Here is a 21,370-nt window from a genome sequence, read left to right as displayed (position 1 = left end):
CTTTCATTACAGACAAAATGCACAGCTAAACCCAAAAGACAAAAAGCAATTCCTGAATTGAGGTGTCTAGAACTGGACACACAGTTCCTGAGGTGTGGCCTATTTGGCTGTGCAGAGCCCACACCTAGAGCCCTGCACACATTTGGGGAAGGATGCTAATGGCAGATCCGGGGAAGAGCGATGGAGGTGTCCTGCAGGGAGCGGCTGAGGGAGCTGGGGCTGCTCAGCCTGGGGAAGAGGAGGCTCAGGGAGACCTTGCCACCACTGCAACACCTGAAAGGAGCTGCCGCAGGCTGGGGTCAGGCTCTTCTCACAGGCCACCAGCGACAGGATGAGAGAACACAGCCTTAAACGGCATCAAGGGATTTTTGGGCTGGATTTTAGGAAGAATTTCTGTACTCAGAGGGTGGCTGGTTTTTGGAATGGGCTGCCCAGCAAGGTGGTGGAGTCACCGTCCCTGGAGGCGTTTAAGGAAAACTGGACACGGCCCCGAGGGCCATGGCCCCGTTGACACGGTGGTGCTTGATCAAGTGGAGGACCTCGGAGGTGTTTTGCAGCCTTTTTGTGGCTTTGTGACTCGGTGTTTCTGCGGCTCTGGAACTCTCCCCGCGCCGGACGAGCCCCGCGGGCTCCCGGACGCGGCCGGGCCCCGTGCGCAGCGCCCCCTGCCGGCGGGCGCGGAGCGCGGCCCCGCCCCCGGCCCCGCCGCCGCCGCCGCGGCACGTGACCCGGCCCCGCCTCCCGCCGCCGCCGCCGCCGCCATTGGCGGGGGGAGCCCGGCCCGGCCCCCCCGGCCCGCGCCCGCCGTCCCGGAGTGCCGAACGGTGAGTGCCGCCGCCGCGTCCCGCTCGGCCCCGCTCCCGCCGCCCGGGCCCGCCGCGCTCCCCTCCCTCCCCCTGGGCGTCGGGCCTGGGCCTTCCCCTTGTCCAGCCCCCGCCGCGCGGGGGGCGGCGGCGGCTGGCGGTGCCGGCGCGGGGGGAACAAAACCGGTGGGGCCGCGCACGGGAGCGAAGAGGGAGAGCGGAGGCGGCGAGGGAGAGCGCCCGCCGCGGCGGCATGAACGGGCGGGCGGCGTGGCCCCGGCCCCGGGGGTGCGGCCCCGGGAGGGCCGGGCAGCGGGGAGCCGGGAAAGCCGAGCCCTCAGGCACCCCCTTCCCGCAGGAAAGTTAGAGTGATGCCGGCGGAGCGAGGAGCAGGAGGAGCACGCCGCCGGTCCGCTGTGCCGGGATAGCGAGTTCGGCACGGGACGTGTCCCCGCCGGGACCGGGCCCTTCCCCGGTGACAGAAATAGCTGCCGGGAGCGGCTGCGTCGCACGTGGGAGCAGAGGAGCAGGTGCAGAGCCAAGGCTCACGGCACTTCTGGAGACAGGTCCTGTGAGGAGCGGCTCAGGGAGCTGGGCTTGTCCCGCCTGGAGAGCAGGAGGCTCAGGAGGGACCTTAGCGCTCTGCAACCGCGAGAAAGGAGCGTGTAGCCAGGTGAGGGTCGGCCTCTCCTCCCAGGCAACAAGTGACAGGACGAGAGGACATAATCTTAAATTGCACCAACGGAGGTTTAGACTGGACATTAGGAAGAATTTCTTCACTGCGAAAGTGATTAGACATTGGAATGGACTGTCCAGAGTGGTGTTGGAGTCACTGTCCCTGAAGCTTTTTAAGGAAAGACTGGATGTGGCACTGAGTGCCATGGTCTACTTGACAAGGTGGTGTTCAGTCATAGGTTGGAGCTTGATGATCTCAGAGGTCTTTTCCAACCTAAACGATTCTATGAATTTTTTGCAAGTGAGGAATATAGAAACTTTGGATTTCACATTTCTCTTCTGTAATCTTCCCTTGAACTCCATATTCTTTCAGGGTAGTGTTAATGGAATTCTTAGCATGTTACTAAGTTTCACGACCCTAATTCAGATCTTGACTAGATTGTTATGCTCTAGTGGGTCTAGTGGCACTTCATTAGCTCAGGTACAGCACTGCGACAGTAATGTTTTTGGGGGCATTTTTGGAAGCCAACTGGAAGTGGAATTGTGAATTTGGAATTAGAAAGCTGTAGAAGCAGTACATGGAATTAATTTCTTCTGTCTTGAATCTGTCGAAGGTATACTGATTTTACTCTGCAATTTTGACTGTTGATAGATCTTCTATCAAGAGCTAATGTTGTGTAGACTTGTCATTCTCTTCACAAAGATTGAAATATTGCAAAATTGTTGCAGTTCTAGGTGGTTTGTTTTTCTTAAGTCATCTGTATGTGTATCAAGTATTGTCACTTTGTAGATCTCTCCTGACTTGAACCTTTCCTGGAAACATGGAACTTCATAATGCAGCATTTCCTTCCTGGAACTTGTGGCTCTCACGTTCTTAGCATTCCTTGCTGTTTCAGTGGCTGGTTGGGTCAGAGTGTTTGTGCCTTGTGTAGATGTGTAATTTTAAAGACCTTGTTCAGCAATTGTTGCTGGTGGAGCTTAGCCTGAGTAGATTGGCTGATAGCTGGGAGTTCAGATGTGAGGTTGTAGTCAGATACTGTGGATGCTTCTGGACTAGCAAGAGCACAGGGCTGCCTGTCTTGTTCATGGTGCCTTGGAAGTGATGCCCGTACCTGCCTAGTGCACTGTGAAGTGCCTGCTCTGCCCCACGGTGGGGTGTTTGTGTGCAGCTTCCTCTGGGAGCTAAACTTCTCTTTGTCAGTCACAATACAGGGATGTAGCTTCAAGAGAAGTGTCATGCTGCCACCAAACTGCCATTTACTTTTTGGCACTGCAAGAACATGTAATTTTTCCTTTTGCTTAAACCCAGCAAAAGTCTGGATCTGTTCCTGCTATCAGAGGCAATGATGATGCTGTATCTCACTTACCTCAGCTTTCTTTTTCTGAGAACAAATTTGCTGTTGACCCTCCTCACTGACAGAGGTTGTGACTGAGCTGTTAGTCTGCAAGAAACTTCCAAGGCTGATGAAAGCCAACAGTGATCCTTCCTGCGCAGTGACTGGTATAGGGAATCTTATGTGTGGTTGTAGCACATTGCAGAAAATCACAGGGCTTTCTTCTGGGTCATTTTCCCAGCTGTGTTGGTGTCATTAAAGCATGTTGCATGTTCTCTCTCTGCTTCTGTTTCACCAGGCTTCATTGAGAGGAAAGGGTTATATATTCTTCTGAGAGGAAAGAGTTATATATTCTTCTGCCCCTGAGAACCAAGACACAATGATGTAGCAGACTACTTGTTGCTGTGCTCTGAATTTCTTCATGTAATGTAGAAAGCAGTCTAATTCTCTGTGCTCACTGAGAGTCTAGATCTTTAGCTTTGAGCCCTTTGTTGCTTCCCTTGGACAGTCACAGCTTATCTTCAGTAAAGGAAAAATGCAGTATATAAAAAACTAGTATATATTAACTGTTGCAATTCTAAGTGTAGAATGTGTTTATTAAAAATTACCAGGAGTGATTGGAAGATTTGTAGCTGTGAAATTGGAATGGAGTTAAAATGTATAGACATCCTTGTTTGCTGCCAGAGTCATGTTGTACCAACACTTGCATGGATTCCTTCTTATGTATAGGTATCTCCTCTGCATTTTTCTGCTTCTCTTCCACTGGGACGTTTTTGAGAGGCTGTAGGAAGTATGGCTTAATCTTAACTGGGATCCTTGTGGAAGATGGGTGCAGAATCCAGGGACCATCTCTGACATGGCTGGATGTGTTGGCTGGGAGGACATCAGGAGGTCTCTCCTCTCTGTGCATTAGCTTGGGACACTCCTATTGCTCAGTTCAACATTAGCTCAGCAGAAACTTCTGACGGTGTTTGACTCCGCTCTGTGGCTGCCTTGTGATACTCATAACCAACTTTTGGTTGAATTTGTGGTTTTCTCACTGCCTTTGACTTCCTGGATACTTCTTCTTTCTGCCAAATCATGACTTTAGCCTTTTGACTGCTGAGAACAAATCAAGAAAAACAGTTGATGGTTGTTCTTTTCTCAGGTGGATTACATGCCCTCATTGCCAGTCCTTTCCCCATGCTGTTTTTCTGTTTTTTCTCTGGTGGAGGAGATTATGGCTAGAACTGCAGTGTAGGGGACAGGAGCTGGTGTAAGGATCTTCAGCATCTCAGTGAAGAGAGGAGAGAGTTGGTGGTAGGAACCTCTGGGTATAAGTTCTAAACATGCCTGAAAGAAGAGGTGTTGGGAGAGGTGGCTGATGGAGCAGCAGTAGGGACCAGTGGTCCACTGCTGAGATTTGTGTCTCTTCAGGCAGCTTTGAACTGCGTGATGGACATTGATCTGTGTCACTTCAAGCCAGCTAAGAGCTGAGTTGGTTCTGATGCTGTCACAGTGCTTGCTACCTGAGGATATATAGTGAGCTTTTAGCCAGAAGCACTTACCTGTTCAGGTAGATTTCAGTGGGAAATGTCTTGTCTTAGGAAGATTCTGAATGAGTCTTGGCTGCCTTAAGTTAAAATTTAGTATTGCAAGCCACAGAATCTTAGTTGAATCACAGTATTTTGTCTTGAAGGCAGCATGTGGATGCAGGACAGGCATAAATGCTGGGCTTCAGGCTTCTGCTTCGGTTGTAGTGTGTTCTGTTTGGCTGCATGTGTATTTGTTTTCTCATGTTGCATCCATGGAAAGTGAGAAAAGTAGTAGGGAATGCAGAAAGAGCAACTAAGGAATGTGTTGTGCTTTGTAGTATTACAGTAGCATGCAGCACAGCCTCAGTTATAGCCACTGCTGCACTGCACATGCTGTTACCTGAGAGTTTGAATAGGGGGATGCTCAGGTGTCCTTTTTACAAAACAGTTACAGCCTGGCAGAGTGTTCAACTGAACAAAGTGGCCTGAGGTCTGCACAGCAGTTATGTGTACTTGCAGAGGTGGCAGCTTCTTTGTCCTCCTAGAAGTATTCAAGAAGTCTTGAGAGATACTCCAGTGACCATCTGTCTTCTGATTTGTTTAATGGAGAAGCTGTTGCTCTCCATTGTCTCTCATGACAATTTGATCTTTGTCCTGAAATTCATACTTTTACTCAAAGAGCTTCAGAGGACTTGAATGATATTGTGATTTAGTACTTGGTCTAGGTCTCTGCAGTGCACATGGAGCACCCTGACAAAATCACACTATTTATTTAATAAAACCTTTTTATGGGTTTGATTTGCAGCAGCACAGAGCTAGTTCCCTTTAATGTCTGTAATCATTCATTTACACAGAAGGAGCGTGGTCTGTCTCTCTGTGTTGCCAAAAAGATGCTGCTGAGCACAGATTACATCACAGTTCATGCAGGACCAGGGCCATGGGGACCCCATTACTGAGCATATGGTTTCTAGGCGGGCTGGTTCTACTGGTGTGGGACTCGTTAGAAAACGGTGACATGTTGTTCCTCACACTTTCACCCAACTAGGCAAGCCAGGATCCAGTGCAGAACAAGTTCTGATGCAGGAGCTGATGGCAAAGAACAGTATGGAGCAGAATCATCTGTGTGATAAACCTGAGTACACAGGAGGACAGCAACCAAAACCATGGAGAGACAGTAGCACTGGAGCTCAAAATTGAGAAAGATTGACAGGAAAATCTTTCAAACTAGCTGTTTAGATCTGTGCTAAGCGGACCAGCAACATCTCAGAGTTTATTCTTCCAGAAGTGTTTCAACAAATGTAAATTGACAACATGAGTTAGTAGGGGCTCAGCGCTGTTTAAGTTTGTTACTGATCTCAGTAACTATTCTAAAACTAGATTTACTATTCCATGGCTTGTGGCCTAAGGTGCTGCAATAATGAAGAGTTGTCTTGCTCAGTAGGATGCCTCAATTAAATAGAGATTTCAGCAGAAGAGGCAGTTACTTCAGTGACTGCCAGATACACTGGGTTGAGTTACAAAACTAAAAATGGTGTGTGATGGCAGTGTGAGACAAAGTGCCTTCAGCTCTTTAATGTTATTTCTTATGCAAAAGGCTTGACTGTCAAGACTTTTGGATTTTTGGACTGTGCCTGTAATTTCTTTGGTTCCAAAATAATCTCATGGTCAAAAAAGCTTAGCAGCAATGTGGACAATTTGTGGAATTTGGGAGCCACTGACTTTTTCTAACTGTTGTATTTGGAAAGAAAGTGGGAATTTTCATCATAAAGTAAGGTAGAATTGAATAAAAGAGGATTCCTGGTTGGAAGGAAGGAAGAGGATGGGAGGTGGGGTGAAGTGTAGTTCAGTGAATAACAAAAAACTGCAGCAAGGCCAACAGGTGACATGTGAAGAGCTGGGAAATAATGAAGAGAGTAGAAAAGATTGTCTGGTAAACTTTGTTATAAACTGTGATAAATTCAAATTAGAAAAGCCCTTTTTTTGGTTTTCTAATGAAAAGAAAATGGGTAATTCAGGATTACAGCCAATTTTGGAATTGACAAATTCCCTTTCAAGTCTAAAAACATGATTGCTGCAGTATGTCTTCATTGTCCTAATTATGTTCTGCTGTGATTTGATTAAAAAAAATCAAAACCTTTTTATTTCGCTCATATCAGCAATTCTGGAATTTTTGCTTTCAAATTTAAATTTTCCTTTCCTCCTATTGTTCTGAGTCCTGCAGACTAAATATAAACTGTAGTTCATAAAGATTTGAAGGTCTTTTATAGTACTAAGACATGATGCACTGTGGGTTTTTACAATTGCCAAGTTATTTTCTGTTGCAGAGATACAGCCCACTGAACACTGCTGTCATCTTTCTGTTTTGTTTTCATCATTTACAGACATAAAAAATTTGTTATAAGATGTTGGGAAGTGTTTTGGGTCAACATTGAATATGGTGTGGGCTACAATTTGGGGTGTCTTTTGTATGGCTGCCAGCAGTGCTGGGAAACTGCAACTTACATCCTAAAGGCCCTTCCATGTCAGTGTTTGTAGAGCAGAGTAATTACTTCTCATTTGTAGCTAGGCTGTGGTCAGATGCTGTTCATTTGCCTCATGGTTGTAAAGCAGGATCTTTCTTAAAGCTCCATATGTGGTTCCACCATGCTTCCTAGTTGGAAATCTGCCTGTTCCTGTGACTTAATGTGAAGTGTGTATGCACAGTGCACACAAAGGAGTTGCTCTGTAAGCAGCTGAGCTAGTGAACATCTATTTCTTAAGGATTTGTGCCCTCCTGCTCCTCAGCCAATCTTTCTTTCCTGGTTTTTTGCTGTATCCATCTCATCCTTTAGCAGCACTGCTAATTTGCTTCCATTCTGTCTCTACCACAAGCCCAAAGCAACTCACTGCTGTAGTATTTTGAATTCCTTCCCCTTTTCCTTAATTACAAGCTGAATCAGATACTGCTTGCTCTGAATGTTTCAAGACTATTTGTAGAGAGGCTAAAGAGAAGTCGCTGTGACATATTCTGCCTCAGTGGAGACATTGCTTGCATTCTCTAGTTCCTGATTTTCATGAAAGGTGTAGAAATGCAAAGTGAGGCTGGATTGCTTTGTCCGGTTTGATTGGCATTGACTGTAGGGCAATGTGTTTGTGTAAGCCTCATTTCCATAAGAAACCAGGGGGAAAGTACTTTAGGAATAAATTAAGAAAACTTGCTTTGAATGCATATTTTTAGACTTGTTAGTCTAATATATATTTAGACAGGTAAATTAATGTTAAAATTAAACAACAATTTTGAGTGTTTTGAAGCAGTGTTTTACAAGTCCTCCCAAAATTAGGTTGATAGCTTAGCATGATTAATAATGTAACAACTGTTTAATTTCAACCTACAAGAAAAAAGTGTGTGCGTTTCACTTAAATGTCCTTTTTACCTTCCACTTTTATGTCAATATAACTTACAGAATGTGGCTAGACTTGGTTTTCTGATTATTGTAGTAGCTAATCTGGTTAAATTCTTATGGAAATAGGGGAGTCTAACCAAATCATTAAAAGCTATTTATATTCGGGGGATTTTTAGTTGGTTTTTGAGGGTTCTTTTTTGTTTGTTTTTTGTTGTTGTTGTTATGTTGGGCTTTTTTAAGTCTTGCAAAAACATTAATTTTGAGAAATTTCCATCTTTGGAGAGAAGAAAACAATGTTTAGATACAGCAGACTGTTAACTACCAGCAGGGAAAAAAAACCCTGCTGTTTTTCTTGAATAGTATTTTTGGTTTTATTGTGGCAACAGATGAACTAATGGAACAGGAAAAGTTGTTTTCATAATAGATTAAGTTTTTATGATCAGCATTATCTTTTTTCATATAATTAGTGAAAGGAAGTCAGTATTCGACCAATGAAAACAGCCTAGGCTTTAGGCTGCTATTTTCTTGAATTTTTTTGGCCTTTGTTAAAAACTGCTGATTTGTTTTGAAATTTAATGATGGAGATGCATTTTTTTAAATGGCCTCATCTCAGTGGCAGTGTTTCAAGTACTTTCCAAAGTACTTTTTGTTTTCAGTTTGCACATGTAATGTAAATAATAGAGTGCCAATAAAAGCACATCAAATATGGGAGGAGAAGACAACTGAGAAAACAAGTCACATTTATCAAATGAAATTCAAAATTTGCTTTTCATCACCTGGGTTATTTTTTTATCATTTGTTTCCAGTTTTTTTTACATAGACAGGAAGGCCTATTGGTAAATATAAACTTTTGTTTTTCAAGTTTTACTCAGGTAAAATTACTTTCAGGAGTTGGTGACACCTATGTTTGGATTTCCCTGTGAAGTAGTCAGTATCTGTGCAAAATTTATGCTTTCTAAAAAGGGAGGGGGGATGAGCAGAGAAAAGCCCATGAGGTTATTTAGGAATGACAGAGTTGAAATTAACATGGACGGATAACTATATAGATCTTTTTCCTTTATTGCAGGACCTGAAAAATCCTCTTTAAAAGGTGCAGTGTTGTAGAAACTGTTACTGCCTGTAGAAAAAATGGACATGTTGCAGATCCTACGTAAAACCACAGAGCGGTTGGAATGTGACTACTGCAGCTTCAGGGGAACTGACTATGAAAACATACAAATTCATATGGGTACTGTTCACCCAGAGTATTGTGATGAAATGGATGCTGCTGGTTTGGGTAAACTTATCTTTTATCAAAAAAGTGCAAAACTGTTTCACTGCCATAAATGTTTCTTTACCAGCAAGATGTATTGCAATGTATATTATCACATCAAAGCACAGCATGCAGCACCTGAGAAGTGGAACGAAGAGCAGAAAGAGCAACAGGTAGAAGGAGATTCAGATTCATCCAAGGAAAGTGTCACATTAGAGCCACAGAAACCTACCCTTTCTCCTGAGTCATTCAAACCTGCCCTTTCTCCTGACCTCCCCAAATCTGAACCTGTTGTTTCCCCCAAGCTTCAGAAACCTTCTGTGTCTCCAGAGCCCCAGAAGTCTGCTCAGGTGACTTCCCCAGAGCCAGAGATGTCAGTCCAGACCGTGTCTCCGGATCCAGAAAAGTCAGCCCAGGCCACATCTTCCGATCCGGAGAAGTTAGCCTCATCTATGTCTCCTGACCCACAGAAGCCATCTCCTGCTGTGTCTCCTGACCCACAGAAGCCATCTCCTGTCATGTCTCCTGACCCACAGAAGCCATCTCCTGCTGTGTCCCCTGACCCACAGAAGCCAGCCCCAGCCGTGTCGCCAGAGCCCCGTCGGCACTCCCCAGCAACGTCTCCAGAGCCCCGTCGGCATTCCCCTGCCATATCACCTGAGCCCCGGCGCCATTCTCCGGCCGTGTCTCCAGAACCCCGCAGATACTCCCCAGCTGTGTCACCAGAGCCAAAGAAACCTCCTCCAGAAGCGTCCCCTGAACCACGGAGGTATGCCCCAGCTGGGTCTCCTGAGCCACGGAGGCATCCCTCTCAAATGCGCAGGCCTGCTTCTGCTTCTTCTCCTGAAAGCCGGAGGCCTGCTTCTGCAGTTTCGCCAGAGTCATGGAGACCTGGTCCCACCATTTCCCCTGAGCCCTGGAGGTCTTCACCTCATGAAGTACAGAAGTCTTCTGCAGTTTCTCCCTGGGCTTCAAAGCCTGCCATGTCAGTGTCCGTAGAATCCCGGAGGTCTGCCCCTGAGTCCCGAAGGCCTGGTTCTGTTGTGTTGCCAGAACCTAGGAGGCTTGTTTCTGATTCCTGTAAGTCTACGTTCTTTTCTGAATCTCAGAAGTCTACTCTTGTTTCTTCTGAGCCCTGGAAACCCATCTCATCTGTTTACCCTGAAGGCTGGAAACCTGTTCTGTCCCCTGACACATGGAAGCATTCTCCCCCTGTTTCTCCTGAGCTTCGAAAGTCCAGTCACACTGTTTCCTCTGACTCTTGGAAGCCTTCTTTCTTTCCTGAGGTCCGTAAGCCTGGTGTTTCAGTATCTCCTGAATCTTGGAAACTCTCTGAGGCACGGAAATCTATGTATTTTTCTGAAACTCAGAAATCCACTTCTGCTGCTTCATCTGAGATACAGAAACGGGCTCATTTCCCTGAACCTCGGAAAAGAGTGTTGTTCCCAGAGACTCGTAAATCCAATCCCACTGCTTCTACTGATGTCCAGAAACGTGCTGTCTTTTCTGAGCCCCAGAATCAGATGTCTACTTCTGCTATTTCTACTGAAGGTCAAAAACAAACTCTGTGTTCTGAAACCCAAAAATCCGCTCTCCTTTCTTCTGAAGTCCAGAAGCATGCCCTGTTTTCTGAAGCCCAAAAACTCACTTCCATTTCGTCTGAAGTTCAGGAGTCTACTTCCTTTCTAGAGTCTCAGAAATCCACATCTCCTGAAGTTCAGAAACACAGCCTCTTTACTGAGTCCCAGAAACCTACTCCTGTTTCTCCTGAGACACTCAAGCAAGCTGTTTTCACAGACTGCCAGAAATCTGCTGTTTCCCCTGATGTTCAAAAGCATGCTGTATTTTCTGAGATGCAGAGGCCTGCTGCTGCTCTATCCTCTGATGTCCAGAGACACGCTGAAACTACTGTACCTTCTGAAATCCAGAAGAACATCCTGTTTTCCGAGCCTCACAAGTCTGCTTCGGGCTTTTTTTCTGAGCCCCAAACACCTAGCGAGTCTGGTGAGAGTGACTTTCTCTCACACAGTTTAGATGATCAGAAACCACTGGATGATTTATTCTCACAGGATGAACAATCAATATTAGCCAAAGAATCACCTGAACACATGTTATATTCATGCCCAAAAAAGAAGCCCAAGAAGGAAAACCAGGAGAACTCAGATTCTGAACTAAATAGCAGTGAGTGTGAAAAACCAGTGGTGGACTCAATGGAGATAAAGGAACAAGAATCCAACAGTGATCAAGAGCAGTATGATATGGAGTCATCTGATTACAGCAAAGAGAGCAAAATGGATGCAACTACGCCTACGCAGCCACAGTGTGTGCTTCAGTTTACTGAAGAGAAAGAGGCTTTCATCTCTGAGGAAGAAATAGCAAAATACATGAAGCGTGGCAAGGGAAAGTATTACTGCAAAATTTGTTGCTGTCGTGCAATGAAAAAAGGTGCTGTCTTGCACCATTTAGTTAACAAGCATAATGTTCAAAGCCCATACAAATGTAAAATATGTGGCAAAGCTTTTCTCTTGGAGTCTCTTCTTAAAAATCATGTTGCAGCTCATGGTCAAAGTCTGTTGAAGTGTCCCCGTTGTAATTTTGAATCAAATTTTCCCCGAGGCTTTAAGAAACATTTAACCCATTGCCAAAGCCGTCATAGTGATGATACACCTAAAAAACACTTGGACAGCCTTGAACCACTTGAAGAACAAATTTAATGGTTTTTTTTCCCTTGTGCTAGAAAAGCTGAATTTACGAAGTGTTCAAAAGTGTTATTGTACGTTAACTGAGTAGTTTAGCTGATCTGACAAGTCAGAAGATGCATGGTTTATTGTACTATGTTTAACTTGTCTTATAGCTGTATTACTGAAAAGATTTACTTTTGAAAGTAATTTTGAATGCGTGTTCATGTCTTTGTATTACCCATCAGTAGAGTCATATTTTATTTTTCAGATGTACTATGTTTTTGAAACCAAAATGGATACAAATTAGTTTTGTAAAGATTTGTAAAACATATAGGCAATTAAGGACTCGAGTGGCAAGCAATCTGTATTTTCCTGTGAAGACAACTTCTTTTTTCACATTTGTTAACTGTTGTATTTTTAAAAATGTTTTTATCAAGTTCTCAAATCAAAATTCTCACTAAATTGAATGTGAATGTGCAAGAATATGAGGAACTACCAATATTCCTGGAATAATTCTGCCCTGAGGTTGTAATTGAGTGTAGAGATATTTGCTGGAAATTTATTGCACTCAGTTCTCTGACTTCTCTCAGATTTAGAAGCGTCAAGGTACTTATTTTGTGATTCTGTATTTTGGCCATGTTTTAATTATTTACTAATATCCATTAAATTGATAGATTAACATCAAACTGTGTATAGCTCAACACTTTCTCTTGATGATCCAGATGTTTGTAATGTCAGACAACCCCTAAATTTCCTGTAATTGGTGAAATGTTATGCTTTAATGTTTTAACAATAAAAAGAAATCCAACCTGGTGTTGGCCATAATTTTTTTTGTTCAAGTCAAGAACAAAACCTTTGTGTTCAACATAGTATCTTTTAAGTATCTTTTGCAACAAGAGATGCAAAATTACCTGGGACGTCTGCTTTGAAAGCTTCAACTTCTCAGTCCTCACCCTCAGTCATCACTAAGCAAGGTTAGTCTGAATTTCCTGTCTCTTTCAGAAGAACATGCCAGATGTAAATGAAGGAAAACAAGAATTTATGCACTGTTATTTAGGATGCTGGCCTTTGTGTGATTTATGTATTATTTGTTAAAAACATGCGAGTACTTTGTAATTCAGAAGGAATGTAGATTTTATGTGGAGGCAGACAAGGAAGAAGGAATTCCTTTCCAGCTGAATTACACCTAGACAAGCTGTTTTAAATATGGGTTTAGGATATGAAGGTGTTAGTGTTAAATTAGTAATAAAAAAAGTCTCCAAGTGTAATCTCCAAAGAGGTTCAGATTGGTTTGACTGAAGCTTGTGTTTTTATCTTTGTTGTCTTTCAAGAGGATTTCTGTAAGGAAGGGCAAAGATACTCAAAGCTCTGCACTCAGGTGACTTCGTAGTGCTGTTCGTTAAGTGAAGGATTTGCCTTCCTACCACATCTATGTGAACAATTCAAGTGCATTGTGTGACTTATACTATGCATGCTGGGTGGCTGCAGTTCCGTGTAGAAATGGTGGTGTTATTTAAAAGCCAGTAAAAGTGACTCACTCAGAACAGCACAGAATTACACAGTCATTCTTTACTTCCCAGGTGTTAGAAAATATTATTTCTTGCAATGGCAAATATTTAATAATGAAGGTCAGCATAGTGAAATAATTTCCTGACTTTGGAGCATGTCTTCATTACATTTGGGTGTAATACTCACAGTATTAACTTTCAGGTTCTCTAACTTTTTAAAGGCTGTTACATTAATAGATCATATATACGACTGAAAAAACACTTCTATATGAACTTTTAGGCACTTCTTTTTTATCATCCCTGTCCTTGGAGAGGAACCTCTTCTGTGTACTCGTGGAAGGACACTGGTTTCCATCCTTTTTGTGAAGAATGCTCCAGGGAAAGTACAAAAGAGAAACAATAAACATCAGAGGATGTTGTTATAGAAAGATGTTAGCTGTGGCCATATGTGCAATACAAACTTACCTTCATTTTTTTATGGCAAAAAGTTGTTGTATGGAATGCTCAGTCATGTTTTTAAAGTGCATTTTCACAAGCTTTCATTCAATCAAACTAAAAGTAGTCTTCTGCAGACAACTTGGAGGTGTTTGTCAGAAAAGGCCATTTTTGTCTCAGATTACAAGTTCATTTCATTTGATATTTGGGGAGAGATTCTTGCAAGAATTACTAGTTTCAGTAATATTTTATCTTCAGCATAGCTAAGAGTGTCTAAGTAGCTGTCTTGGTATATCAGTATGTTGCTTATCTCTAGATCAGAGAAATATGGAATGTAACTACTAGAATATGAACACATATAACATTATTGGTACTGTTTAGTTTTTCATTAATGAGTAGATTAATTGTGTAAAAGTACCCCTGAAGACCATTTAGGATTCAGTGTTTTAAAATAAGAATTCTGTACTTCACAATTGTCTATTCCGAGAAAGATTCTATAAAAGAAGTATTAAATTTTAGTATTAAAATTTAGTGGAAGTCACGTCAAAGGAATTCTTGCTAATTTGTATTGTCTGGCATACTTGATCAGGTATTTCTTCTGAGCTGTACAATCAAAAGTGTAGGCTTGCTTTCTTACTTGTTTGGGCAGAAGGGACAGTGAGTTCTTATGGGCTTATGGTAACTCTAAAACTGCACCCTCAGTCACAGACATGCTGGCTGAGTTGCTTATCAATGATGTCCTGACAACTCAGTTGCACTATTTGCTCACATCTGCCTCTTATCTGTCAGTTGTCTGCTGGGTTGGTTTTTTTTTTCACTGCCTCTCTACCTTTTTACTCAGTTTTACTGAATGCTCAGGCAAGATTTTTCTTACACCCCGTGAAAGTGTGCCCAAGTCACAAGTGCTAACCCCCAACAAAATGGATAAACTGTGTTTGTTTATACTTAGTGTTTCATTAGCTGAGCTAAGCCTTGGTGCTGTAGTTGAGACTTGTTGTTCTGTTGAAGCTGCAGGGTAGCCCTCATGGTACCTAGACACTCCATGACTGCAGCAGAGATTTGTGCAGGTATCAAAACCAGATGTTCCGATTCCCTGTCTCAAATGCTTGTACTAATATTGACTCATCAAAGTGTACAACCTTCTGAAACCCAAAACCTCAAACTCCCAAAGTTTAAGTGAAACTCAGTGCAAAAGCAGGCATTTATTCCCAGAGGCTTCCTCCAGTGCTGCAAGAGAAAAAATTAAAAACAGTTGTTCTGCTCTTTGTACACTCGGTGTTTCATTTTATTCCTTATTCTTCCTCCATGCACAGGCTTAAAACTTGAAACATGTTGGTGAAAAACGACTTTCAAATACCTCCCAAACCTCCTACATTTTAAAAGTTAAAATAAAAATAAAAATAAATTCTTTAAACCCAATGGGGAAAATGAAATGCTTGCATTAAGAAAAAGGTACCTAACACAGGTATATGTCATCCTGACTTTGCAGAAGACTGGAAGTTTTATCAGTTACAGCATCCATGCTATGTACTTCTAGTTAGCAGTGGTCAGATGTTCACAGGCACAAGAGGGTGAAGTTTCTGGCAGCTTCTCACAGAAGACCCTCCCTCTCCCCATAGCCCCCTAGCCCTCTGCTACCCAAATCTGGCCATGCAAAGCCAGTACTTACTGCTGCATTAGTGGAAAAAATCTGAGCAAAGGACTGTAACTAAGTGGGGTGGGTGGATCAGTGGCTGCAGGCAACTGAAGTCTGAAGTATCCAGTGCCACCTTTGTCTTTTTTTCACCAGTAAGGTCTCCCATGCCTCTTTGTTTAGTCAAAGGGTGGAAGCAGTGGGAGAACTACCATCAGAGAGGGTCAAGTCAGGAGTGACTCATGTACATCCCTGGCACCCTAGGGGTGGTGTCCAGGGTGCTGTGAGAACTGACCGATGCCCATGGCTATTGTACGTGATCTTTGATGGAGTTTGGGAAAAGGTCCCTGTCATTGGAGAGGAACAAATACTTCACTCATGTTCAAAAAAGTACAGAAAGATGGTCCAGATTTTCCTGCTGGCAAATATTTGATTTCTATAATTCTGATAAAAAATGATGAAAACATATTAAAGGTGAATACTTTGGTTATCATTGGTGTTCTATAAACATTAATACTTATGCTGACTCTAAGGACAGAATCTTTCTGAAAATTAAAGGAAAGCAGAGGGATGTGCATTGAAGAAATCCTAAAACTACTTCTGTTTTCTCTCATTCTGCAGTTTCCAAATATGTAACATTATAAGGACTCATCAATGCAGTTGCTACAGACCTGAATTGGCTCAGTGATACCCCATGCTGTTTTATTGTGGAGAGGAGGAGAGCTGGTAATGACCAAATGAAGAGTTTGGAGAAAATCAACTCTGCAGTTGAAATGATGTCTCAGCATGTCATTAACACATATTGGTAGAGCAACCTCACAGATGGGACAGAAGCTTTTTACATGAGGACCATATGTGCACTAAAGAGATAATGTAATGACCTTTCTGCTGTGGCATTGGCTTTAGGGGTTACTGCTCTCAGCTGCCTGACTCCTTTTGTCTGTGCTCTGTTCCTTAGCCCTTTTTTTGTTGAACTGTTCACCTGTGTGATTTCTAAAGCAGAAATTAGTCTCTTAAAGTGTCTTGACTATAATTTTTTTTTTTTTCAAAACTAGAATGATTTCTGACTGACTACATTTATGGTTAAACAAAGCATCCCACTATGATGCAAATGGGGTGTTAACATCCAAAAGAGGCAAAAAAGTCACCTGGGGGTGAATGGTAAGTAATAATAACATATTTCTTAGCAAAAGAGCATGCACATAGTAGGGAAAATTTCTTCACCAAGAGGAGTGCCAGGCCAGACAGGCTAGAGTAGGGAGCTCAGGGAGGCACCATCCTGGAGGTGTTTGAAAGACACTTAAATGTGGCACTTGGGGATGTGGTTTAGTGGTGGAGTTTGCAGTGCTACATTAACAGTTGGACTTGATGAACTAACATACCTTTCCAACCTAAAGAGTCCTATGATTCTGTGATTCTACATGTTGCCTATGTGGACCAAAGTATTCCTATTTGAATGAGTCCTTCACTACGTCACTTTAGGTTCCTTCCAAGGCCCTGCCACTGAGCACTCTGGGACTTGTATCAGCTGAGCCACAAACCTCCCTGTTAAATGAAATGTTTTTTACCTCACTGTGAGGCAAATCAATGTGTATTAGAATGTCAGATGGTTTTCTTAAAGTATTTTGCTGCATAAATCAGTTATTTATGTGGTAATTATACCAAATTATCTATGAAATATTGTTTTCTTCTAGTTTCCAGATGCTGTTCTGCTCTGTACCCAGCCTATTGTTCATTAAGACTCTTCCTCTGGGCTCTGAAGCAAGTGTTTTTGTCTTAAAGTCAGCATTAAAATTAACGGACAGTATGAAATATTAATTTTGCCTAAAAAATATAATTGCTATGCCTAAAGGCAGGTTGGAGTTGACACAAACCCTTAAACAAACTAAATGTTCCTGATATGCATATGAGAGAAATACACATTGGACAGAAAGGGGTATGTGTGTGCAAATACAGCATGGCTTTTGCTACTATCACTTGTTCACATGTAAGAGACTGTTTTGTTACAGCTTTTTCTCATATCTAACTTCCCAAAGATTTCACAACTAAAATAATTTTCAGAACTGGAAACTGAACAGACTTTACCCCCTTTGGGCTGCGCTTATCTCCAGGGTGTTCACAGTGACTACAAGAGTGCAAAGTGTCAGAAAATATTAGTGTGGAAATTCTCACTGATGTGTTAAAGATTTGGTGTATATTTTAATCTACACAGGAGGAGTTATGGCTTCTCATTGAATTGTAATATGTGGACTTCTATAATTAATTTTCAACTAATTCAGTATGGATGCTATCATATTTTAAATTATACTATCTTCTGACGTTGCTGTTTGTACACTGCTAGATCATGTAATTATTTTTTTAGTCTCCCTGTTATCCCATTCTTTTAATTTGCTGTGGAATCAGCAGCACATTTTTTGATTAGGCAGTACTTCTGTTATAGCTGCAAAGAAATATGCCTGAGGATTGACTGTATCAGCTATTTTTTATTTTTTGGTCCCTTGCCCAGAGAAGTTGTAGATGCCCCATCCCTGGAAGTGTTCAAGGCCAGCTGTCTAGTGGAAGGTGTCCCTGCCCACGGCAGAAGGGTTGTAACTAGAGGACTTTTAAGGCCCCTTCCAACCCAAACCATTCAGTGGTTGTACGATTCTGTGCTACATCAAGAGCACAGAAGTTTTATTGTTCTCTGCCTCCCGGAGCCCAGTTTCGGTAAAGTTGTCATTAGAGGGAGCTACAGAGCAATTTATGAGCAGATCAGCTTTAAACATGCTAAATACACACACACAGTATTAACAATAATAAAACACCAACGATTGGTTCAGAAATGGCTGTGGGCTTTTTTTTTTTTTTTTGTTCTGATGAATTAATTTTGGTCCTCCTGTGACTGATTTCCTCGCCACTGTATCCCGAGTCTTTTGTTTCCAAGCACTTGTTTGTTTTCTTTGACACCCCTCCTTGCTGTGCAGTATTCCCACTCCCTCAGCATATGCATTATTTACAAAGGTGCTCAAAACATTGATGTAATCACCAAAAAAATGACCTCTCTTTTGTTCTTTAGGCCACTGCTCATCCCGGTAGGAAAAAGCTCTAAGGGAGTTTCAGAGGAGTTCTGCCCTTGCCATGGAGGTGTTGGAGCGCTGGGCTGTGCTCGAGCCCCGGTGCCAGCCTGCTGTGCCCCGGGCCGTGCTGGGCACAAGCTCTGCAAGTGCACGCAGGATTTCAGTGCAGTCCTCAGCAGCTGGTGCACACGAGTGAGACACAGCCTGGGCCTGACAAGGGCGTTTAAAAATCTCTGACCTGTTGACTGCCAGAAGATGAGGGGATGAAGCAGGGCCACGAGCACTCCCCTCAAGTCTTGCTCACAGCAGTTGCAGCTCCCACTGCTTTTGTAGAAGAAGACTCCAGCAGAGTTTCTCACCCAAGGTTTGCACTGAGAAGGATGCACAGAAATCACACAGTGATTCAGAGTCACACAGAAATGCACTGGGGGGAACTAGTGAGACGGAAAAGAGAAGAAATGTGAGAAACCACATTTAGATCCAGGTTAAACTGGCCCAGGTTAGGGCAGAGACAGGACAATCTCCAAGTAAGAAATATGAACATATGAATCCAGGGGTCGCTGGTGGTGTCATAGGAAGTCTGCCTGCAAAGCAGTGGTAGCACTGGCTTGGTTTAGTATGTTTCCACTTCCACTGACAGCACTTACTTGTTATTGATGCACAGCAAGATAGTGACTGTCTTGCTTCCCCCATGTTGATGATATTTATTCTTTATACCTTATATATTAAATTAGATATAAAGAAGTTCTTTACTGTGCAGGTGGCAAGGCACTGGAACAGGTTGCCTAGAAAATTTGTGGATGCTCCATCCCTGGATTTTTGGGTGGATCTTTGAGCAACCTGGTCTAGCGGAGGGTGTCTATGGCAGGGGGCATGAGATCATCCTTGAGGTCCTTTCCAAACCACTTTATGCTTCCCTGTTTCATCTGTGTTTTGAGATGTTGCTTTCACATGCAGCCTGCCCATCTGCAGTCATATTTCCCCTTGAAATCCAAGGGAATTTTGCCTGAGTAAGGCTATGCACAACTTGTCTTACAGAGGCAAAAGCAGTTTGCAGATACAAAATAAATATAAGGCCTGAAATGTCTGTCCTTCACAATTTTGCATTGACTTGCTGTGGTCTGGGCCATCTCCAGTATTTTTTCCTCTCTGCTCTCATTACTCCAGGCAATAATTAAACTGACTAAGTGAAATTATGAACTTAGCCTTGACATGGTCAAAATGTTGTTGAAATGGGGAAAAATACAAACATACTATCTTGGCCATGGGAGCCTTCCTGCTTCATTTATAGTAAAAAAACCAAAACCAAACCAAAACAAAAACCAGAAATCCTTAATTCCCTCAATTTCATAGTCAATTTCAGACTTCTTTGGCGCACATCCACTCTACTCTTAGGTGTTGCAAAAAGCATCAGAGACAAAAAAGTCAGAAGACTTCTATAATTTGATCTTTCCATCCTGTCAGTGATTTTTTTTTTTTTTTAAGTTTTAACTTCCTACTAAAGAAACAGAAGTAAAGTTGCAGTGATGTCTTAATAGTATTGAAATGATCAGGAATGGTCACATCACTTAGAAGCAAATGCCTCTTTTGAGTAATAGTCTCCTGCTGCAAGATGAACTGACAAAATAAGATAAATGGTCTTAGGCAGGATTGTTGGCATAGGCTTCATTGTGGTTTTGAAGCAGCAAGGAAAGATTCAAATACCTGTGTGTTTACAACAGAATCAGAGCTATTTATCTAAACTGGTTTATGTCAGCACATTTATGTGCGAACAGCTGAAGTGAAGATTCCAGTTCTGCTGATAAATAACAGAAAATTAACCCACCACCCCTGGCTTCTGCAGCATAGTTCACATTGCTTTGCAGCAGCTGCAGGATGGGTTTTTTACATTTTGTATAAACAAACAGATATGATCCCAGCACAGGGCAGGGCTCCTGCCAGGCTGTGGTGCAGCATCTCCACGACCTCCTGGCCAAGAGAAAGCAGCACTGGAGCCTTTGATGGCTGTTGGCCTGGGCTGTGTCCTAGCCAGATTTCTTAAAACAGGCTATTTTATTGTTTGGCTGTGAACTCATTGCTGATTAGATAGAAGTGGGTTTGTTTAATTAAAACAAGAAAAACAGAAAAAAAGAAAAAAAGGCCAACAAATTGAGTTAAAACTATGCAGTTAATGGCAGAAAATGCCAAAGTTAATTATGGTTACCATCTGTTTCATCAAAACCTTTATTTGCTTTGGATACCTCTATTTTCATGTCAGGACTGGTTTTAACATCTTTCTCAAATTTATTCCAGTGACGAGGCACTTTAAAATTAAATTACCTTATTCTCCATAACCCTGAGCAGAGTGTTGATGTCTGCAGTGACCTTGTGGTGCTATTTCTTGTAAAGAAAATATTACTGTGGCTTTAATCACTGCAAGCTTAGCTCTGCAAGAAAGCTTGCATGGCTTTTTCCAGGGATTTATTAAAGGAGATATGTGTGTTTCTGTGGGAGGTTTATTCCAAACATTAATGGCGTTCTTTTCCCCAGTATCTTCTTTCCACTACCTGACCATGATTTAATTTCTGATAAATCAATTCTCAGAAAACCCATGAAGAATTAATCTCTCCCCATGGCAGTTCTGCACACACCTCGTTGCTAAGAACCATGTCACAATATACAAGTCAGCTACCTTGAGAGTCTTGCAATACACTTGTAAGGCAGAGTCTGGAGGAGCTGAGGGAGTGGACATTGCATGAGCTTCTCCCCTGTGAACTTGATTGCAACACGAGCCTGCAACATTGATAGGAGGCTCCTGCTGTATTGCTGGGCTGCCTGCAGTCCCGAGGGGATGCTAGCATGTGCACCACTTCTTGACTGGTTTCCAGGAGGCTTGTGAGGTATTCAAAATCAATGTTAGGTATTACTATTAGCAAATAGAAGAAGCCAGACTATTGCTTAGGTGATAGAAGAAAGGTGCCTGTGAAGAAAGAAAAATAGCAAAGTACAATAACTTCTTTTAACAGCACATGTCTTATTATATACATATTCCCCAAAATATTAATTTCTCTGGCAAAGGTATCACTGACCAAACATTTGTCATTTCTAAGGCTCAAA

At 42.6% G+C, this 21,370-nt stretch overlaps 1 protein-coding gene across 1 annotated transcript; it reads left to right on the top strand.

The window, feature by feature from the left end:
• Positions 1-737: 737 nt before the first annotated feature.
• On the top strand, positions 738-12,455 carry CHAMP1 (chromosome alignment maintaining phosphoprotein 1). The gene is made up of 2 exons (XM_021545570.2): positions 738-824; positions 8,776-12,455. Exon 2 carries the CDS (start codon positions 8,838-8,840, stop codon positions 11,673-11,675), a length of 2,838 nt encoding a protein of 945 aa, XP_021401245.1. The 5' UTR covers positions 738-824; positions 8,776-8,837; the 3' UTR covers positions 11,676-12,455.
• Positions 12,456-21,370: the final 8,915 nt, after the last annotated feature.

The sequence above is a fragment of the Lonchura striata genome, chromosome 2, assembly GCF_046129695.1.
Source record: "Lonchura striata isolate bLonStr1 chromosome 2, bLonStr1.mat, whole genome shotgun sequence".
NCBI classification, from domain to species: domain Eukaryota; kingdom Metazoa; phylum Chordata; class Aves; order Passeriformes; family Estrildidae; genus Lonchura; species Lonchura striata.
Note: the sequence above shows the minus strand (reverse complement) of the source record. Positions and strands in the feature narration are given on the sequence as shown.

Bases quoted from the DNA above. Each gene is read 5' to 3' on its own strand.
- CHAMP1 (XM_021545570.2), top strand. From the start codon at position 8,838: ATGGACATGTTGCAGATCCTACGTAAAACCACAGAGCGGTTGGAATGT.